At 34.2% G+C, this 23,058-nt stretch overlaps 2 protein-coding genes across 2 annotated transcripts; one reads left to right on the plus strand and one right to left on the minus strand.

The window, feature by feature from the left end:
• Positions 1-1,606: 1,606 nt before the first annotated feature.
• Positions 1,607-5,884, minus strand: LOC112017987 (uncharacterized). Its single transcript, XM_024050491.2, has 6 exons — positions 5,694-5,884; positions 5,520-5,573; positions 3,812-3,885; positions 3,116-3,233; positions 2,226-2,284; positions 1,607-1,975 (listed from the first exon to the last, which is right to left on the minus strand). Exons 1-6 carry the CDS (start codon positions 5,799-5,801, stop codon positions 1,897-1,899), a joined length of 492 nt encoding a protein of 163 aa, XP_023906259.1. The 5' UTR covers positions 5,802-5,884; the 3' UTR covers positions 1,607-1,896.
• Positions 5,885-11,304: 5,420 nt separating this feature from the next.
• On the plus strand, positions 11,305-21,381 carry LOC112017984 (splicing factor SF3a60 homolog). The gene is made up of 12 exons (XM_024050485.2): positions 11,305-11,592; positions 11,829-11,942; positions 12,446-12,550; positions 14,541-14,686; positions 15,498-15,594; positions 16,303-16,467; positions 17,490-17,561; positions 18,323-18,481; positions 18,678-18,755; positions 19,637-19,765; positions 20,289-20,435; positions 21,123-21,381. Exons 1-12 carry the CDS (start codon positions 11,419-11,421, stop codon positions 21,267-21,269), a joined length of 1,533 nt encoding a protein of 510 aa, XP_023906253.1. The 5' UTR covers positions 11,305-11,418; the 3' UTR covers positions 21,270-21,381.
• Positions 21,382-23,058: the final 1,677 nt, after the last annotated feature.

Here is a 23,058-nt window from a genome sequence, read left to right on the forward strand (position 1 = left end):
CCATAATCATTATGAAGAAAGATCTTGCACACTCTAGACCCTAGTAATAAAAAGAAGTTCTAAAATGTCATTTATTTGGGGTACGAAAAGTATGTCATGTTAACATGATTTTTTTTTTTTTTTTTTTTATGGGAACGTGATCTTGTTTACACAAGTTAACATGATCCTGTTCTGCATGCCATTGTCACGGTAAGTGCTTTATTTGCCACAGAGACATGATGGAATTGAATTGTCAGTCACATTGATGACAATAAATAGATGGTGATATTTATGAAGTTTCATAAACTTTTTTGTTTTTTGTTTTTTTTTTTTGGGGGGGAGGTGGGAGATGGTGGGGTTCAGGAAGTTTCATAACTTAGCATTCAAGTTTTGGTAGTTAAGGGCACAGTTTTGTATGTGGTAGATAGCAAGCATTAAGGTAGTTGAGTTTGGATTTCACATGCTTGTGGGTGATGAGTTGATGTCATATTATATCATTGTTTGGTTGTTGGAAATTAAAGGAGGAAGAAAGTTGGCTTATCGTTGTCTTTGCCTAATCAGTGACTTAATTATTTTTTTTTTTTTTTTTTGTTTTGTTTTGTTTTGATTTTCCTTTGGCCATTTATGACACTATTCACTGTGACTACCAATGGTTTCTTTGGTGATAGTTTTAATTTTGAGAGTTATGTTGCAACTGGATGACTCATGTGTTGTGTTCAGCTGAAAAACAGAGGGGCCTAGCTTTAAAGATGTGAAAAATTATAAATCAAACAATTGTGGCTAGTTGGGCTGGAAAATAATCGAGAGAATCCAATCTTCTTTGGGCTCTCCTCTCCATTAAGTTGCAGTTAGTAGGATAAGAAAGCCCACTATGATTTGGGCTGAGAATATGCAAGGAAGTTTTTTTTGTGGAAAAAAAAATTTTTTTTATGGGATTGGAAAAACAAAAAAAAAAAAAAAAAAAAACCTTGTTTTTGTATTTAATTGAGTATTTGAAAATGGTTCAAAAAAATTTCTTGCCATTTTGCTTGCTCGAAAATCATGAATATTTCATATAAGCATGCTAGTGGTAATATAGGTTGCACAAAGGAATTTAGGGACTATGAGGGTGAGGACACAAGGAAATGGGGGAAAACATTTTCCGCAATCCTTTTTACTTTGATTTACATTGATCACAAAAAATTAGTTTCATTGACTTTTGTTTTTCACGGTACCAGAAACAATCACAGGCAGCATAAATGATTTTTGTCAATGATTTTGGGTGAGGAGACAAGTTTAGGGTTTCCTTGTTGCCTTGAACAAATTCAGCAGCTTTCTTCTAATGGGATGCCCCAAACTTTTTCCATGCACAAACTTATTACTAAAAGAGATTGGCTTGCTTAAAATTGGCCCTTCTTATAGAAAACTCCAATACAATTAGGCTTTCTATAGCACTGGCCTACTCTTTACTTTATATCCTCTTTCTTCTTCTTTTTTAAAATAAAATTATTGGTTTTTTTTATTTTTTATTTTAAATGATATCTCCCTGAGGTGGTGACCAGCTTAATAGCTGCATGTCTGATTAAAAATCCCAAGCCATACATAAATAATAAATAAATAACTCAACCTTAAAAAAAAAATGCAATAATGCTAGAGAAATTTTTGCAAACTCTTAACCAAAAGAAAGTAAAGCAAAATCAAAAGACAATAAAGGGAATGGGAAGCAGCAGCTAAGAAATGTACAATTATCTTTTCCTACAACAATCACAGCCCTTAAAAAACCAACCTAAATCTGGTCGGGGCATTTCAAAACCTCTTTTTTTCTTTTCTTTTTTTCTTTTTTTTTGCAGGTAACCCACTCAAACATTAATAATAACAGAGCAAAGAAAAATTTCGCATCCCAAAATTTCAACTCTCTCAAAAGATCAACTTCAACTTCTAAAGCTCAGTGTCACATAAACGCATCATCAATCCAGAGACAATTCTCCGAGCAAAAGGAATATAACTCAGACTGTACCTGAAACAGTTCATCACTAATATGCTCAGTGCCTATCAAAACCATCATGAAAAGTTAGCTAGGTCTTACAAAGTCAAGAGTAGTGAAGCTATATTAAAGATCTTGCTAGAGAAATAGAGCATGTAAAATATAAAACACAAATTATGAAGACTGTTAACAAGTGAACTAAGGTAGAGAGGAAAGTGCCGATCTCCCTCTCCTTGGGCACAAAACTAAGGTAGAGAGAGGTGATTGTGAAAGGAAAACTCACCAAATAAGGGCGCATAACTCACTTATGATTGCGATTATTGTTAAAATCTTGTTATGGATCTGCAAGATGAAAAGAAATAGTGAGAAGGAATAATCACTTCTTGTACCTTAATAAATCATATCATGAACATGAAAATAATGGCAAAGTGTTTTGCAAGCTTAAGACTTCTTTGAGTATTTTTTAATAAGATGCAGCATGAACACAGACGAGGGGAGGGCATGGCACATTTGTTGCAAAGAACTTAGGGGGCTTGTAATTTAACCTTTTAAGTCAGAATCTGAGGCTTTCTAAGAATTAGACCCTTTCCAGCATATCAATAAATTTTAAAGCAGGGAAAATATTATTGATACATGATGGAAATTCTTGCACTGCACAGAGCAGGGGCATGAGGCAAATGAGGGGGGGCAATGTTGACATGAAAGCAACGAAAAGTGGGGTTACAAATTTCACCAGTTTGTTCCAAAGCTTGTCATTTCAAAATTTCAACCCATTTCAGCACTCTAATGAGTGTTTGAAAAACCAAAAAATCAATGTTTCATATTCAACAAAGTTGACATTGCCGGTAAAAATACGCAAAAAGAGTCACCACTTTAAGGAAAATGGTCAGGGCACATCATCAGATACCACACTATAAGAATCAATTCAAATAATATACCCAGTCTTTCCTATCTCATCTCATAAGTTAAACATAGGAAAGGTAAGAATAATTCTAAAAAAAAGTATCCTGTGAGGACACATTTGCTCCTGAAGATTGGTACTATCTTAACAAAGGAATATCCCTCATTTTACCAAGATTATTGAGAATCCCTGATCCATCAACTTTTAAAGCCTGCAGATTTCAATTAACAGTCCTCAATTACATTTTTATAGAATCAACATCGCAAACTTACCCAGAGAGCACAAATGAGAGCTAAAACAACGCATCCAAGGTAAATAGCAGTTGCATAGATACGAGCAGAATCAAACATCATCCTCATTTGTTGGACAGGTCCAAGGAGGAAGGCTGTGCTGCCAAACAGGACCACAATTTTAGAGTATTAAAAACCTTAGGAAAAATTAAACCAAAGGAAGGACAATTAAAGTGAACCAACAACAGTTGTTGCTATGTATATCAATACCGAAACTTAATACTAATAACACATGTAAACCAATTGAAGTTCATCCCTGCATATCATAATAGCAGCACTTGATAGGTGGATAATTTTGGACATGGACAGACACAAATATGTCAGAGAATCTGGTTAATTTGATTTTCATTAATCAGAACCCAAGCTTTGCCATAGGACAACAATATGTGAAAACAAGTTAAACCAATGTGATGAATTCTAGATCAAGGAAGTTGGTCACTCCCCCCAACCCCCCCCCCCCAACATAAAAGCACAAAAGTTATTCTTCTCAACAAAAATATCCAATAGTAAAAACTGTCGATCCATTTTCTTTAAAAGAGAAAGGGAAATTTTTTTTTTTTTTTTTAAATGGCAAGTAAACCGTCAAAGGATATCTTGGTCTTCATAGTCTGCCTAATTTGGTTACCAAGTACATAATATTAAAAAATCATTGCTTGAATCCATTATCAGTTAACCTACCTTCCAACTGCCAACAGGTTGCCAAATGTGAACAGTACGGCAAATTTGATGGGTTTGGCAAAAACAATAAGTGACTGCAAAAGAAGCAGAATGATAAGAATATATTGTAAGGGTAGAACAGTTACATTTATATGTTGACACTTAGTGACTGGGCTATAAATTTCCTGCAATCTTCCTAAATTAAGAAAGTTCTCTATTGCAAAATGTGGACCAACTATAAAGCCTTAATTCCAAAATTTTGGGGTTGGCTATGGATCCTCAATAGACTAATCATGGTCAGCCACATGTGTTCTTTACCATCATTCTATTCTATCTAAAGTCATACTCTTCGTGTCCTCCTTAATTGACATGTTTTTACAACTTCTACTAATGTTTTTTTAGTATTTGTCTACCTTTTTCAAAACAAATTAGAACTTTAATGGGCACAAATTTAACATATCAATGTATGAAAACCATCATACAACTCAAATTTAAAAGTTTTCGGCTCTATCGAATTGTTGTAAGGGGTGATTTTGATGACAGTGAAATGCTAATATTTGGAATGTGATTCCTTTGTGCATAGTGTGGAGTGGATTATTTAGAGAGAAGGAAATGCTTGTATGTTTGTAGGGAATGGGCAATCCATTCTAGAGCTGAAAACAATCCTCTTATGTTCTATGTATGATTGGATGACAGCTAGCCTTGAGTGGTCATTCTTTTTCCAATATGCTCAAGTTTCTTCATTTATTCAGTTTTAGATGACTTTGTGGCTTATGTCATGTATACTTCCAGCATACTTGGGTTGTGCCTCTTTTTTGAGTTCTGTTAATAAATATTTTTTTTCTTACTTATCAAAAAAATTATGAAAAATCATTAACCTCAGATGGTGAAAAAATGATCACAAATCACCAACTTGTATCCATGAATATTCTTATATCACTACATGATTTTTCCAATGCCCACAGCTACAAGAGGCTTGCAACCAACCTCGCCACCAGTATAAGGGCCTTGTAATCACTAATTAACTTCCATTACATCACTCTGTCCACTTGATTAGCAAATCAAAATTACTTTCCTAGCTTTGACAACCTAAGACCACTGCCAATTATTGCTTTAAAAAAGCAATAAAACTCAAACAAAACTTAACCCCAACTACTTTGGGGGCCAGCTATAAGAATCCTCTCTTGCCATTCACTCCTGTATAAGGCCACAAACTTAAAAAAAAAAAAAAAAAAAACACTAATCCAACACCATCCTACATTCTTATCACTAAATGATTTTTCCAATGCCCACCGCTACAAGAGGCTCGCAACCAACCTCGCCACCAGTATAAGGGCCTTGTAATCACTAATTAACTTCCATTACATCACTCTGTCCACTTGATTAGCAAATCAAAATTACTTTCCTAGCTTTGACAACCTAAGACCACTGCCAATTATTGCTTTAAAAAAGCAATAAAACTCAATCAAAACTTAACCCCAACTACTTTGGGGGCCAGCTATAAGAATCCTCTCTTGCCATTCACTCCTGTATAAGGCCACAAACTTTAAAAAAAAAAACACTAATCCAACACCATCCTACATTCCAATGCGTTTTACTCATAGTATTAAAAAAATTCATAATACCCAATTAAATTCTACACACAACATTGCATATACACACATTTATTCAAAAATTTATTATTAAAAAAATAATAAACAACTAAAAAAGAGTGAACAAATGCTTGTACCAGGATCATACAAGCTAGACCAGCGACAAAAAACGCGGCAAAGGCATAAACTCTCTGCAAAATCAAAACCCAGAACGAGAATAGTTTTATAAAACCGCAAATTAACAAAAACCCAGCTGCTTGAAATTAAAATTTGTGTGAATTCATATATATATATATATATTCAAACAGTACCTGCATAGGAGAGAGAGAAAAAAAGCCATCTGATTCTTCATCCAAGAAGCCCTCTCTTGATCCCTCTTCATCATCATTTCCCAACATAGACTCCTTGAGCTTCAACATTGATGGAAAATCAAAGCTCTCTTTGCTTCTTCAATGGCTTTTTCGAGTACAGAGAAAGTGCGTAGAGAACATGGACCTGAGTATTTATTAGGTGTTGTGCGAATAGAGTTATATACCGTGCTTTTGGGCTGTGAAAACCAATCGTTGATTGAAGCGTCATAATTGAGATCATGTGATTTGCACGTGACTTCTTTTTGCTGCTAATTTGGTTTATGTGGCCATTGACTATTGGCTTTGTTTATCGTATTGCCATAGTGGGTGTCACAGCAAATCCGGACTATAAACGAGTGGGTAGGCAGTACTCCCCGTAAATAAAACGCTGTCTCAGTTTGCGTTTTCGTCGTGCGCACCTTTAGAACAAGCTATCTCAACCGACGTAAACGGTATGAGTAATTTTAAGAGTATTCACAGCGGTGGAGGCAAAATTTTAGCTATTTAGCTACACAAAAAGTCACTTTATCTATTTTATCTATACTTGTGCTGCAGCAATGGATCTATTTAGCTTTTAACACAATAAAATAATATAATCACTATAATAAAATAATATATCCTACTACCCCAAAAATAACAACCAAAGCCCCAACCACAACCACTCTACCTTCAGCCACACCCACACCCACCACCACCACCACCACCACCAGCAGTCCACAGCAGAGAAAAAAAAACCCACAGCACCACAAAGCACGGCACAACCACCACCAACACAGCACCACAAAACAAACCCACTCTACCATCAGCCACACCCACAACCACCACCACCACCACCACCACAGCCCATAACAAAGAAAAAAAATCAACCAAGCCCACACCCACCCGACCCACCAGGTAACACCCACACCACGGCAATCAAATTCAAGCAATGTAAAAAAAAAAAAAAAAAAAAAAAAAAAAAAAAAAAAAAAACCCAGAGCTTGGATCGACGGAAAACCAAAGCATTGGGCGGAGGAAGAAAGCGGCGGCTTCAATGATGAAACCCAAAGCTTGGATCGACGAATGAAACCCACGAAATCCAGAGCTTGGGTCTGATCGGCGAGATGGGTTTTTTGGCGGAAAGGGTGGGGAGATCGGCAAGATGGGTTTTTTGGCAGAAAGGGTGGGGAGATCGGAGAGATAGGTTGGCGCCGGTGATGGGTTGAAGCTAGGCTGGCGGCTAGGCTGTGAGACCGGGCTGGCGGTGGAGGAAGAAAGAAGAAAGAAGAGAAGCCGGAGAGAGAAAGAGAATGGGAAATATATATTTAATGAGAGAAGAGAGAGAGTGTAATAAAAAAATAAATTTTTTTAGATGTGAGCTACAGTGCACATCTAAAGATAGATGTGCACTGTAGCTGAGGAGCTAAATTTTTTAGATTTAGCTCCACTGCTGCGTGGTGTTTTTTGTGGTTGAGAGCTAAAAAAATAGCATTATACCTATATAGTACCACTGCTGTGGATGCTCTAAAAAACTATAATATGATATGGTAAATAAGACACTAAATATAATATGAATACAACACAAGTATGACATCTTAAATAAAGTGTTTGTGCATCCTAAGTCTCAACTCTCAAATCTAGAGGCGTTATTATTAAACCAATCAAGTCTGAGTATGTTGTAAAAGACAATGACGCAGTAAATAATTCTAAAAATTTTAAGACCGCCAACCCCCCAATAAAATTATTGCCCTCTCTTTTCTATATATAGGTATATACATGGGTATGTTTGTAATAATGATATAAGGTTTGAGAGTATTCATTTATAAAATAAATAAAGTGAAAATTTAAGTTCTGAAATTTTCTAAGTGAAATTTGAAATTTAGAATGTTCAATTGGTCAAAACTTTTGTTTAGTGATGAGAAATAATATCCTAGAGTCTTGGCTTGATTTGATCAGTGTTCGATTCTTGTTTGATCGATCGAAAAAAACTTTCAATCGATGCTCAATTCTTTTCGATTGATCAAGACTTGTGAAAACTGATTTTCTGTAGAATTTTCTAATAACTATTTTGAATGTTTGAAAATGTTTCAAGCAATGTGAACGGTTTTATGAAACATATTAACTCTCTATATGTACCTTTTGAAAGGGTTATAACCCTACAGGTATAAATAAAGGTTTATGTTCATTTGAAAAATAAACTCTCTCTCCAAAATAGTAAGTTTAAAGAAACATAAGAAATTTTGTGGGTATTTTTCAAAATTACTATTTGTAGAACCCAATAAACTTGGTTGTATCATGGGGACAAGTTTGTAGAAACCTTTAGCAACTTGCATATGGGAACAAATATTGTCTAAGGATAACATTCAATTGTGCCTCAAAGTCAATCACTAATTTCTATTTACTTGATGTGTTCATTTTGTTCTTTCATTATACTCCTTGATATGGTGAAATCCCCAACAATCTTAGACAATATTTGCTATAATGAAAGAAATAAATAGTGGTACAACTTTGAAGATGTTGAACCATGATTTGGTGAAATTGGATTGCTTTGATGGAGCCAATTTTACATGGTAGAAAGAGCAATTAGCTTGGATTTGAAGAGGTCTTCAGATGATGAATTGTTCATAATGAAAATTCAATGGAATAAGGCTTAAAGAAACAAGCTTCTTTGTTGAAAAGACAATGTGATGATTCTTTCACATTGTGGATGCATTAAAAACCAAGTTCATGGTTTGAACATTAAAGGTACAGACTTCTTGTTCATGGGAAATTTGAATTAAAAAAAATTACAAAATAAGTAATACTATTCCTATTATCTTACCATATAAAAAAATTTTAATTACAAAAAGATCAAATCCTATGGGGCTCTTGTCCCATATCATTTAATTTTAGTTGTGTGTGTGAGTTTAAAAAGCCTTGCTTAAGCCTTCAAGAGTTAGTCCCTTTTGAAGGTTTAAGTATTGTAAGTCTTTATAATAAAAAAAAACAAATGGCTATGATTCAGCTAAGTGGTGAGTTAATCCAGGGTCTCCTATGGGGCTCTTGTCCCACATCGTTTAATTTCAGTTGTGTGTGTGAGTTTAAAAAGCCTTGTTTAAGCCTTCAAGAGTTAGACCTTTTTGAAGGTTTAAGTATTGTAAGTCTTTACAATAAAATAAAAAAAATCTATATCATCAATGAGATAATATGTCCAAGACCTAACCAATGGCAAAACCCATTATTTTTCCATACAATTAACTTTCAATTGTGCATTTGGTTCCAATATTTCATAATTCATTTGGGAAGCAATTTTATTGTAGATTCGCTAGATTGCCCAAACCTAACACTAACAAAGATGAGGTAGCACATGTAAAGGGAATAACCATCACCTCGCATTAATTACCCTCACTTACCAACAGCTTCTCAATATTAAATGCCTAACACTAACAAAGATGAGGTAGCACATGTAAAGGGAATAACCATCACCTCGCATTAATTACCCTCACTTACCAACAGCTTCTCAATATTAAATGCTAAATGGTCGGTTTAAGTCGAGCAACCTACTGCAAGTCTATTCCCTCTTTCCTCCCAAATGACTTATAATAGCACTCTCATGTATGATTGATTGATTGTGAAAATCTGATGACTTTAGAGAACAAACAATCCCTCACCACCCCCCCCCCCCCGCCCCCCCGTGGGGTCCCATCATAACTATTTATAAACAACTAAATTAATTTATAATTAAAAGCCCTAATAATGTTTAATAATGTTAAGGGACATCCATTACCTTCAACATGGTATATACTTTACCATTAATACTGTTCCAAGGACCATTCTATCAAATGTTTTTTTATAAAGCTTTAGTAGACTAAAATATGCATGTACACCGCAGCTAGATTATTCCAACAATCTCGTTATTTGCTTCTTTTGTATCCTTGAACTTTGTTATCCATGGTATAAAAAATAAATAAACAAATAAAGACCCCTAATAGCTCAATTGGCAATTACGAGAATTCCTTTGTCTTCAGGACTGGAGTTCTTGATCCAAAATTTATTTACTGATGCATACAGAATAGTGCATAATACTTCTAGATTGGTACGAGTGCCTAGATTTCTTTTTCAAAAACCGTTGTCCCTGAGTCGTGAAAGAAGCCACTAGGGGGTAGTTCAAATTAAACTCTAATTGCTCAACATTGGGGAATCTTGGCAAAGCAGGAGGAGGTAGTTTGATTCGAAATCATAATGGTGAATAGGTCAAAGGCTACGCTAGATCTCCTGGGTTTACCAATAATTTCGCCGATAAACTTTGGGCCTTAAGTGATAGATTAATTCTCGCTAAGGATCTTGGCTTAAACAACCTTATTACTAAGTTGTATGCTTTGAGTGTAGTCTATTTGATGAGCAACGATAATGTAAACTTGTTAATAGAACCTCAACTGTTGGATTGCCGGAACATATTGAAAGCTATCCCTAGCAAGTGGATTGAGCATGTTTACCATGAAATTAAACCAATGTGTTGATGCATTGACAAAGATTGAATCGAGAACTATCTCCTCTTTTGTAGTTTTCATGGAAACACTGCATGGGTGGAAAGCCATTTGGCTTTTGACAAGACTAAAATGTTTTATTACAAACTTATTAATTCTTAATCTATGCATATCACTTATTTAACCCCCTCCCCACCCCCCCAAAAAAAAAAAAAAAAAAAAAAAAACTTCAAACATAAATGACTACCATTCAAATCCTCGTTTTATTACAATTATAGAATATATCCCCAAAAAAAAAGCCTCAATTCATTTATGGCCTACTCATTTCCAATCTTTCTCTTATAAAATAATAAATAAAAAACACCAATCTTTTTAATCTGATCACACGTTTTTGGACTAAATCCCAAGCATTATAAAAAAGGGCAAATAACACTCCCCTCCCTTGAGATTTGAGAAAATAACACTCACTCCCAAACTTAAAGGGGAAAAACATTTTCCCTCATTGACATTCATTTAACTAAACTCTGTTAAATTGATGTTAAAAACATTGTGTACTAACCTACCCTTTGGTTAAGAATATATTCCCAAAATTGCCCTCAATTTATTCTTAAAAGTTTTACAAAACCCAAAATTTCAGTAAATTTTTAAACAATAAAAGCTTGAAAGCTTCAGCAAATTGTTTTATTTCATAAATTTTGATCCAAAGTGTTGGAGAGAGGTGCGATTAAAAAAATCTAATAGGGTCATCAAACTTTAAAAAATCAATTGGAAAGGTGCTAGAAGAGACTAAAAAATCCACATAAGTAACATGTTTTATAATATACTCTTTTCATTCTTTATTTTATTTTATGTGAATGCTATTTTTACTAATCATGGTTAAACTTTGGAGAAGAGAACTTTTTAAAAATTAAAATATTCCATTACTAATATTAAGAGAAGGGAGGGAGTGTTATTTTTTTCAAATCTCAGAAAAAAAAAGTGTTTTTTCCTTTCAAATTTTGAGGTGAGTGTTATTTCTCCAAACTTTAAAGGAGCGTGCGTTATTTGCCCTAAAAAAAAGTTTTAAACCTTTAACATCCAAAAAAATCGCAAAAATAATACAAATACAAAAATATACGTGGCACTGAGAACTATAACAAAAAAGTCCACAGTTCACTACCAGAGAGAGGAGAGAGAGAAAAACCCTAACTCTGACTCTGATTTTAACTTAATCGTTCACAGAGAGAGAGAGAGAGAAGAAGATGTCGTCGACGTTGCTGGAGGTGACTCGGTCGGCTCACGAGGAGGTGGAGCGTTTGGAGAGGCTGATAGTGAAGGACCTTCAGAACGAGCCCACTTCCAACAAGGACCGCCTCTTTCAGAGCCACCGCGTTCGCAACATGATCGATACCATTATCTCCACCACCGATAAACTCGTACTCTCTCTCTCTCTCTCTCTCTCAATTCTCTTTCTATTTCCTTATCGTTGTTCAATTCTCTCTTTGCTTGCTATGAATCGAATGTGAGATTTTGAATCAAATAGTTGCTATAGCTATATCGTATCGTGCTTAGCTAAAGTCGGTTAGCGTTTTTGGAAGCCAATCGGTGTTCAATTTTTGTGAAGTGTTTCGGTGCTGAAACAAGAATTAAGCTTAGTTTGCTCTGTTTTCAGGTTGAGATTTATGAAGATAAAGATAATGCCAGGAAAGACGAGATTGCAGCTCTTGGAGGCCAAACCGCGGCAGGGACAAACGTGTTTAGTGCATTCTATGATAGATTGAAAGAGGTATATTATTCATTAATGGTTTCTAAGTAAATGTAAAACTAAGGTTGAGAAATTACTATTCCGATGTCGTTAAATTTCGAGGAATGGAAAACAAAATTACCAGCATAATTGTAATGCCAAGGGCGTTTTAGCTCAATTGGCACCTCCTGGTATTTCCATCAGAGACGTCCAGGGTTTCACTTAACTACATGCACGAAATGGATATTTAGTCTCAACTCTCGAATTAATAGTGTATTCATATTTACTATTCATTTTTAAATCTCTGTATTTACCAAGAAAGATTTATCTTTGGTCCTTGGACCAAGTGGAGGATTACGACTTGTCCTTACTCCTTTTTAAAGTCTAAACACATGTTTAAAAAAATATGTATGGAGCTATTACAGAACACCTAGTATATACGAAGAAAGAAAATATTGTTATTTGTGTGTCCTAAACTGTGATCTTGCAATTGACTGGTTGAACTGCTTATTTGTTAAAATTTTTAATCATCACCATATATGCAGATTCGCGAATACCATAGAAGGCATCCAGCTGCACGTGTTGTTGATGCTAATGAGGAGTTCGAGGGACTACTTAAGGAGGAACCGCAAATTGAGTTCAGCGGAGAGGTGCCTTTCGCTCTTTATTTCTTTATACACAGCATATCTAACCAAATGTTTAATTGTAGTTCTGCGCGTTGTTGTCCCATGACGGTTATTACAACCAATGCATTACACTTCTCTTTTTTTTTTATGGTCTCTTAAAACTTTATACATTCATTCAAACCTGACACCACAATCATATGAAGAATATATTGAACTATTTGAAGAAGTGTTTTGTTGGGCTTGCAATTTCGGAAAGCTAGCCTAACCTAAGCCCAACTTAACTTGGGCTCTGTGTAGGCTTTGCTTGGAGTTTTTCAAGCCTGGGTTTCGCCTGAGTTTAAGTTTTTAGCACGAAATAGATTCTGGTTCTGGTAGGGACCTCATTTGGAGCTCCGAAGGCTTGAATCTAACATGTTTGCCAAGACCAACCCAGCAACCAATAGTTAGATATTCAATTATTTAACTTATATGTTTTTTTCTTGTTTACTCTTTAGATATATATGTGTCTCATGTTTATTATTATTTGAAGTATGTCAAACTTAATTTTATAGCTATGTAGGGTCTGCTATCAAAGTTATAAATTCCGTTCTAGAAAACATTCTGGTTTATCCATTGAACTGGAAAATGCTGGCATCAGAGCAATCTGGCTTATTGTTTTTGAATAATTGATATAAATATGACTTGAACACAAAATAAAGTTTTATACTTGGTCTTGACGTGACAAAGTAATAGACTTTTCCATAGCAAAAAAAAGAAGAAGAAGAGAGTAATAGACTTTTCCATATACAAGAGTTATGGAGCTTTAGCACAACGCATTTTATATATTTCGTCATTTGGACGTTACTATTCTCAAAATGAAATGAAAGTAAGATAAGAAAAAATAGTAGGAATTGAGTTGTAAGAGAATTATATTAAAGATGGTAATTGTCAAAATGTTAAGATTTTATAAAATTACAAATAAACCATGCAAAACTGCATGGGGCTGAAAAGCGTATAGCGTGTACAGTTATACTGGCCAAAATAGGCTGAAACACACTGAAATGGCTAGAATGGACTGTAATTGGTCAAAATATTGAACAAAACAGAATGGGGTTTAGCATTCTGGTTTGGTTAATGCCTTAATGGACATAATATTACAGTGGTTGTGGGCTCAGAACAGGACGACATTTATACTTATGTTTGATATTGTGGTTTTCTGATGATGATTTAGGGTCAAATATTTCAAGGTAAGTCATATTATTGGTTACTTTTGTAGCGTGAATCCAATGTAGCCCACAGGCTAGCTCAAAACCCCAAAGATTGGACCAATACAACCTAGAATAACAAGCCAGCCTGAGTTCGTAAAATTTCTACAAGCCATGTGTGGCTTGTCCAGTCTGAAATTTGAAGGTTAAGTTGTGTAGGTTAATTACACTTGGTCTGAGCTTAGGTTAGCCTCCTACGCAGGCCTAACCCTGCTGATTAATGGTTGTAGTTTTTGCTAACTGGTTGTTAGCTTGTTTTGGTGTTCACTGGTCAAGGATATATATATTTTAATTTATTCCCTTTTTTAAAAAAAAAACCAAATTGAGCTATGTAGCATATAAAATCAATGATTTACTATTGCTATGTTGTAAAAAAAATAAAATAAAATAAATAAATGCTATGATATGAGGCTATGAGCTGTCTCATCACCAAAAGTAATTTAAAAAAAGGTCAGTCTCATCACCAAAAAAATTCGTTTAGATATTGCTCACTATTTATAGTTTGTGATATTAATCACCGTCAGTGTCTACTGCTTTGTATTGAAGCAAATGTTACTGCAATGTTTTTCCCTTTTTTTAGGAGGGGCAGTTTAAGTATGTGTTATAAGTTGAATAAGCACCTTTTTTTTTTTCTTTGGGTTGTAGATATTATTTGTTCAACTCAAACAGGTTATGGCATTTAATAATGATAATCTTATTTGTATTTTTATGAAGTACCATTTGCCACTGTTCAGTTGTCTTTTTGTAATAACTTGAGTTTTTATTTTCAGGAAGCTATGGGGCGATACCTAGACTTGCATGAATTATTTAATCAGTTCATTAATTCTAAATTTGGAGACCCTTCTACCGAGTACTCTACTTACCTAGATGTTTTTTCACAACCACAGAAGATTCCCCACAAACTGAAGTTAACAAGGTAAAGTACAGTCTGATCTTATGTATATTTATGTAGGGTTTTTCCATCCTCCCCACAAAAATCAAGGAGAAGTCTGGTTGTGAATGTTCATTCACAAGGATTTTGAGTTAAGGGAGAGGCAGCCTTGTGAGATCAGATCATAGAGACATCCTTGATCCACTCTTTGCTGTTGTAGAGATCAGGGATAGTGGACTCAGTTGAAGGACTGAATGTCCTTGTTGGTGGCTGTAACCAAGGTGCCAGGGCAGGCACTGGTGATGATGAAGTTGAAATTTTCAAACAAGAGAAAGCAAAATGCCTATGACTGTTAATGAGTACCCATTTGAATATATGAGAGAGAGAGAGAGAGAGAGAGTAAATTTAAGAAGTTAGTCAGTTACATAGAGTGGGAGAGCAGAAGTGGGATGAGTCTCTGGTTAAGGATCTCCTGGGGCAGTTTCGAGTTGCATATCGTGAGATAGAGAGGAAACAATGGGACAAATAGGGAGACATGGTATGACCTGATTAGACATGGCGTGACTTGGGTGGGGTAGTGTGAGTTGTGAGGGTGGTTTTGATAGATGAGGATAAAAATGCCCACACCTTATATGGAGAAAGTGGGGAATATTTGGCTAAACAAAAACGGGAAGGCTGCTATCTTTAACTTGAAAGTGGGAATGATAGTAAATCCCTACACACACACACACACACACACACATGTATGTACGTGTATATGTGCAACAGTGCAAGTACATAAATATTTTACAAAAATGATGGTTCATATCTGTTTACGTGCGCCTTGAAAATGTGTTGCAATTTTGATTTTCTGCAGGCAATACAAGGAATACATGGAGAATCTATTGGAGTATCTAATATATTTTTTTCAGCGGACAGAGCCCTTGCAAGATCTTGATAGAATATTCTCAAAGGTATACAAACACACTTCATGTGATCTATTTTTCACACAATAGTGAGACCTTTTTATTTTGATAAGTACAATACTGAGACTCATTTTTAAAGTTTTAATTTAGGCACTTGCTAAATTAATATGATTAATGGCAAAAATATTTAGACTAGGTAGCTTAACCTAGCCTCATAAACGAGAGGTGGACTGAATTCATGGGTTTAATTCCGTATGGGTGTGAGTTGTATTTTCCTTTCTAATACTGCTTTTAAGCTGTGTGAATTAGAGGTTATTTGGTACTGTTGGAACTTGGAAGGCCTAGATTGTAATTGGTTATATTGGAAATAATTTATTTAGTGGGCTTTAAAAGTGCTATGTAAGATACATGTGTGTCAGAAGGCATTTAGTTCCAGAAACCACTAACCAGTTTATTATAGTTAAATTATATTATCCTCGGCTTCATCCTTTGATTTATTCTATAGAAATTAATAGCATGATAGGCTTTAAAGTGCTGTGTAAAATTCATGTATTGGAAGTAATTTTTAATTCATAAAATCAATTTATCATAGTTAACTTATGCTATTTTCATCTTCATCCTTCAATTTGTATATATGGAATGTGAACAAGATTCCATCAAAATACTGTAGACCCTAATCTTTTAGATTTAGAACCTTTTATATGTGTTGCTTTTTTTTCCCTCAATAAAAATTAAGGTATGATGGGTTTGTGGCAGATCGAGACTGAATTTGAAGACCAATGGGCAAATAATGCGATAGAAGGATGGGAGAACATGGGTCAAGAAAATGGACATGTTCCTGCTCAGCACACTGTAATTGATCTTGATTATTACAGCACAGTTGAAGAGTTGGTGGAAGTGGGTCCTGAAAAGTTAAAGGAGGTAAGGAGTTTTTTTTTTTTTTTTTTTTTTTTTTTTTTGTAGTTATATCATTATTTTCAGCAACGTTTCTGTTGCATAATGCTTTTTTATTTTTTTCATTTATAAACCTATAGTTGTAAGGCTCCAGAACATATGTTTAAGTTGCTCCAAAGATTCAAACTCAGGATCTATCAGTTCTGTTCTTGATGTTGGGAAATACACAGGACCCAACTCAGAAAATAAAACAAGAAGAAACAAAATCTAAAGTTTCGATTATTAATAAAAACCTGATAAGGAACTACAACTTACAAGCTGCAAAGGTAGAGGAAGCTGAAATCCATGAGAACAGCATTTTCAAGGACCCAATTAATTTGTTGATATTGTAATTATAATCACAGTTGTTCTTGTTGCTGTCAATGTTCTTAGTTCTTACATCCTCATCTTCTTATGTTGATTGTTAATTATTATTATTATTATTATTTTTTCGACTAGTGTTTGTTGTTAATTTTAACTGAGTTACTAAATTTGAGAGTAAAAAGTAAACATGATCATGGAAGGGTATTCATTTTTTCCATGTGGTGAAATATGGTGTCTTGAAGATGCTTATCAAATATCTGGTCAAAGTTTCTTTTAGACTCCTATGGCATAACATATTTTTCTGCCACGTGTTACCTAATCATATTTGCCGGAAGTTTTCAAATGCACTCAGAATGGAGTTGGTAAGTTTCAAGGATAAAGGAAATATTCTCAATATATCATGCGTTAAGGCTTCTGAATCTGTTTCTCTGGTTTTTGAGGTGCTTGTTGCGATAATATGAATCAATGCAATTTCAGTAATTTTTAATGAAAATTGAAATTTATTAGAAGTGTCCCCAATTAGTTAGAATCTCTTTTTTTTTTTTTTTTCTTTCCTCGATTCAAATGTTTCCAACCATTCATTGTTGCTTTTAACAAGTTTCAATGTATTTACGTTAAATACATGTTTCCAGCTGTCTTTTTTAGATCCATTTTCCTTAATTGATCTCTGTATTGTTGCCTGGCAGGCATTGGCTGCATTAGGACTAAAGACGGGTGGCACTGTTCAGCAGCGTGCAGAAAGGCTTTTCCTTACAAAAGTAATTGTGAATCATTTTCCCCCCTAGTAAAAGATATAAGGTGTTAGTTAGCAAAAATTCTAGGATGTGAATGTATGTTATTGTCTGTGCATTACTTTCTAATTAAATTTTAGTCAAATACCTAGTCAGTTCTTAAAATTATTATCACTTTTTCCAACTTTTAGTTTTTGTGATTACTATTAATTTGGATCTGCTGTTTAGGGAGGAAACCATTTTTTTTCCTTTAAATTATGTTATTGTTAATGGTGAACATGCTTTAAATTGAATATGCAATAGTTGTATGTTGGAACTACTAGATATCCTGTAATTATATGCTCTTTCTGATAGGGATGATATTGAATGAAATTGGCTAGAGGATTAGAATGACTGCTTGCTTAACCTTATGAGTTGAGAGGCCTTGGAAGGTAATAAAATATTGTTCAATTTTCAAGTATTAGAGTTTCAATAAGTAGTCATTATTCTTTAGCCTTTTTAAAAGTTGGATAATTTGTGTTCTGAATCCATCTTCACGCAGTCTTGTTTGGTTGGGAGTGACCCTTTTTTTTATTGGTAAGTTACACACACACCCAGTGGGTCTTGAGCCCACAACCGCATCTTCCATCATAATGGGAGGAGCTATAGCTTATTGGTTGGGAGTGACCTTGATTCCTGAATTCTGATTTTATATGATGTTCAGCTTACTTTCTTCTAAACTTTCTTTATCCATATGTCAATTTTTTAATTTGACTTAGTTTTCAGTCCCCCTTATACCTATTGTGCAGAACACACCACTTGAGAAGTTGGACAAGAAACATTTTGCCAAAGGTTCACGTGTGTTTCAACAAAATGGGACTGCTGCAGCTCTGCAACAAGACGAGAATTCAAAAGAAATTGCCCTAATGGAAGCCAAAATGCAAAAATTGTGTGACTTACTGGATGAGGTTAGCCTGTGTTCCATCCTCATCTAATCTTACCTTATGTTTGTGCCCATTGTGCATAATTGAATTACTCTTTTATGTTTGGGGGCATTTAGATACATGCATACAAAAGTTCTTATATATATATATATTAACTATAATGTATAGTTCTTTAACAACTACATGTGTGATTTTTTTTTTCTTTTGTGATCTTCCACAGACAATTGCACGAACAAGAGACAATATTGTGAAGAAGCAGGCTTTGACATATGAGGAAATTGAAGCAGAACGTGAGGAGGTGAGTAAATAGACCTTTATTTCAGTCTTTCCAAGCATTTAAGGTAGAAGTTCAAATCCTGATTTTGAAAAGACTTAGTTAAATCCTTTAATGTGTCTGTTCCGTGGCGTCTTGTGTCTATAATGCAACACATTTAATTTACGGCAAGGGTTAAGCATTCAGTATGGTGTGATTAGTTTGGGAGCTGCTGATGGGATAACCTATCCATGCTGTATACAATATTAATTTTATTTCAAGTTTTGAACCACCTCAAGGTGGTTCTGTTCTCATCATGTGTATACCCTTAACTGCAGCTTTGTCTCTTAAATAAAACCTCCTGTATATCTATCAAGATATTGAAATGAGTCCACAACTTGGGCCTAACAAAAACTTGAGGTGGGCATGAAATTCCTTAAAAGCAACATGATGACTTGAATGTTAAATTCATCACAGTTTGAGCAGGTTCTTCTTCAGAATCTAATTTTCCTCTTAATTGGCTGACTGGGCAAACACATATGCTACCTAGCATCTTGAGACTATGCCTAGTATAAGTTGCTTCTATTCTTAAAATGCACCATGCTGTGTTGTCCACGGTCCACCCCATTCTAACCATCTAATTTTAATTTTTAAAAAATACCTTATAAAAACCGAGAATATTTCTACCTTCTTGTTGAGCTATGCATTTAGATTAAATTGTGTCTAATGCAGGGATTGTTGACCCAGAAATGGATTATTTTTATAGTTTTGCTTCCTATCAAAATGTGGTTTTACCTAGATTTGTATCTCCATGCTTCGTGCAGAAATATGCTTTGAGTTGGTTACAGTATGCTTTTGTTATAGCTTGAATCTTCTAGTTTGTGTTGGCTCTCATGTTACATGGATGGATTTGATTATTTGTGCAGGAGGAAACACAAGCTGACACTGAAAGTGATGAAGACGACCAGCAAATTTACAATCCCCTTAAGTTGCCAATGGGTTGGGATGGGAAGCCTATACCATATTGGCTGTATAAGCTGCATGGTCTTGGTCAGGTATTTTTCCCATCTAATTGCAGGAGCCTTTCAAGCTATACAATGTAAATTTATTCTCCTGTTACAATTTTTTCAGATGGTATATCATATCATCTGTATCTTCCAGCGCTTTGCATTTTTTTGTTTTAGAAGTAATTAAATTTCATGAAGAAAAGCACCAAAGGGCTCCTTGTACATGGGATGATACAAAAGAAAAGTGCTCTTCAATTATGTCTTTAATTAACTGATAATATTCTATTGTTTAATTTGGGAAAAACTTTGTGGAAATAAGAACCATTGTTCTTTATTGTTGAGATGGGAAAATAAGAGATTACTACTGATGTCATATGTCTTTTAACCAGCATTGTGTTGCATAGTGTGTTGTATAATGGTGATAAAAATATGATATGTAGTTTCTTGTCCTTCTTTCCTCTGGGATTTGAGTTATTTGTTGGCTTAATCAGGCACTGGTGTCTATTATTGGCGATATCTTTTATGGGGTTTTTATGGCTTAGGTTTTTGATTTCTTTTTATTTCTTTTCAGGAATTTAAGTGTGAGATATGTGGGAACTACAGTTACTGGGGTCGTAGGGCTTTTGAACGGCATTTCAAGGAATGGCGCCATCAACATGGGATGCGCTGCCTTGGTATTCCAAACACCAAGAACTTCAATGAAATCACATCAATTGAGGTATGCTTTTGCAGAGCTTTTTTTTCCAATGAATTTTTCTGTATCACTGATTAGCATGAGTTTATCTGCTCAACATCTTCCAACTGTTGTTATCTCATGACGGTGTCTGAAAATCTGGTTGTCTTTAAAGAACCATGGGATAAATGAAACCCAGCTGAGACAAGGATGGCCAAAGTGAATGCCTGTTGTAAGCTTGTGGTTTAAATTCTATTGTTAGTGATGATCCTAAATCAACTTATCATTGGCATCTATGGAATTGTGGTTCATTTGTTGTGGTATTGCCGTAGAATAAGAAAGTGCCATTTTGTAAAATGTTTAACAAAAAAATTGCTGTAAAACATTTTACACCCTTTACAACCGTGTTTTCCTTATCAACTGAAATTATTTTCAGATTGACCAAGGTTTTACAATGAAAAAGACACCCGAAAATGCTGAAAATGTATTCTGGAGAACATTTTTTTTTTTTTTTGATAATTATTTTCTGGAGAACATTTTATAACAAAACAAATTGATTAGAATCCTAAATCTTCACAAAAGAAGTTAGTTTTAAAGTTATCACAGCTCAAAACAAATCTATGAAGAGCTGATGAGTGCATGTGATCGTGCGAAGTATTTTTCCTATTAGTACTAATAATGTTATGTTCTTTTCTCGATAATAACTAGTATGCATGTGCATTCTTTATGCAGGAAGCAAAAGACCTGTGGAAGAAAATACAAGAACGTCAAGGAGTGAACAAGTGGCGCCCAGATCTTGAAGAAGAATACGAAGACAAAGAGGGTAATATTTACAATAAGAAGACATATACTGATTTGCAGCGCCAGGGATTGATTTGAGAAAAGCGAAATTTGTTATGTATTTTTTGTACGGCTTAGAGGAAAATAGTCAAAATACTCTTCCCGCAGGATTGTATTGTAATTTAAACTTAATGAAGACGCCCTTCTCTTTGATGGTGATTTGTTCGTTTCTGAGTCTTATGGACAAAACAATCCTTTTTCCCAGCATCTTCATGACTAATCACACTGATGAACACTTTAATTGTGAAATATATATTACTCTTGATCGACATCCACACCCTCCCGGATTATAACCTGTCCTAGTTCACTGAAACAGCCCGCCCCCTGTTTCTTTCTTAAAAAAACAAAAAAAAAAAAAAAGAAAAGGAGAGAGCAGGGGAAAATTTGTGTTCTAAAAAATCAGGGATTGTCAATATTATAATTTATGATGGAAATATTTGATGACTGAAGTCTGCTGACCGTAAAATAAGTCCCCTTTATTTTTGTTTGAATTTTTAGTTTAATCACAAATGATCCTGATAAGATTACTTATTACTGTTTGGTTAAAATCTTAATGGCATTTACAATATACAATTTTGTACTAACAGAGCTTGGATGCATGTTCTTTATGTATGGCCTGTGTCGTGATTTTGTGTTTGCATTTTATAGTTTTTAGTCGCAGATCCATATGATGTGCTTTGACGATTTGTCTTTTTGTTAAATGAAAAATTGAAAATAGTAGATTAGATTTGTAAGTGTTATTCCCAAACTCTCCTAAAATGATGTGATTATTTTCTGATAAAGTATAGTTTATACAATATATTCGATTTTTAAAATTAAACTATTTATATTTGTTATTTAATAAGTATGTAAAAAAATTTATTTTGCAAGGAAAGATAATGCATTCAATTAGTATTATATAATGTGAGATATTTTGTAAATAATGTAATATGTAGTTAGAATTTATTTTTAGTACTTCTTTCAAACAATTCATCATCTATACTTTTTGAATTACCTAAAGAGAAAGCAGATATAAGTAACTGTATTACTTACATTAGAAGAAAAAAAAAGGCAAGACTTTTTTTTTTTTTTTTTTGAGAAAGAAGGCAAGACTTTTCTTTTTGAGAAGAAATGCAAGACTTTAATAAAGTAATACCATTAGAAAAATGTGATTCAAAAAGAGGATGCTGCAAACGATTCAAACTTCACATTGATTCAGGAAAAAAAAAATTCATACTTCACCCTCGTCCACAAAGCTCTTGTCCAAAAAAGTTTGATTTGCACCAAGAAGACGAAGGATGCTGCTAACAGGTATGTTAACAAAAAATTACATAGAATATAATTATTTCAACTATACATGGATATGCTTGTATAAATTCATATAACTATATATAAAGAACAAAATTAAATGAAGAACAAGTTTATTTTTTGATGAACATATATGAGTAAAAATTTATTCAGACTAACAAAGATAATACAATCAGTTCAGCAAGCTCATACAAACAAGCAGCGAATTAGACTGTAAGCAAACACTCTGGCATAATTATTAATTTGATATTTGAGATGACAAATCCTTATAATTATATAATTTAGCTCAAACAGACTGAATAGATAGATAGAAATAACACTCCTACTAATTATATAATAATGCTTGTGGGTGTTAGTTGTTCTTTCTTCGAGCACCTAGCTATTTTTCGAAGTATGCGGGGTTCTCCAAGTCCAAGCGCCTGCCACAAGATATCATTATAACTTTAATGAAGCATAATTGTATATACTCAGTTTTAGAAAACCTTAATTATTTCAGTAAAAAATTTGTACCGTTTCAGTATTTGATTACCTTGATGATGAG

This window comes from Quercus suber, unplaced genomic scaffold, assembly GCF_002906115.3.
Source record: "Quercus suber isolate HL8 unplaced genomic scaffold, Cork oak 2.0 scaffold_89, whole genome shotgun sequence".
Classification (NCBI taxonomy): domain Eukaryota; kingdom Viridiplantae; phylum Streptophyta; class Magnoliopsida; order Fagales; family Fagaceae; genus Quercus; species Quercus suber.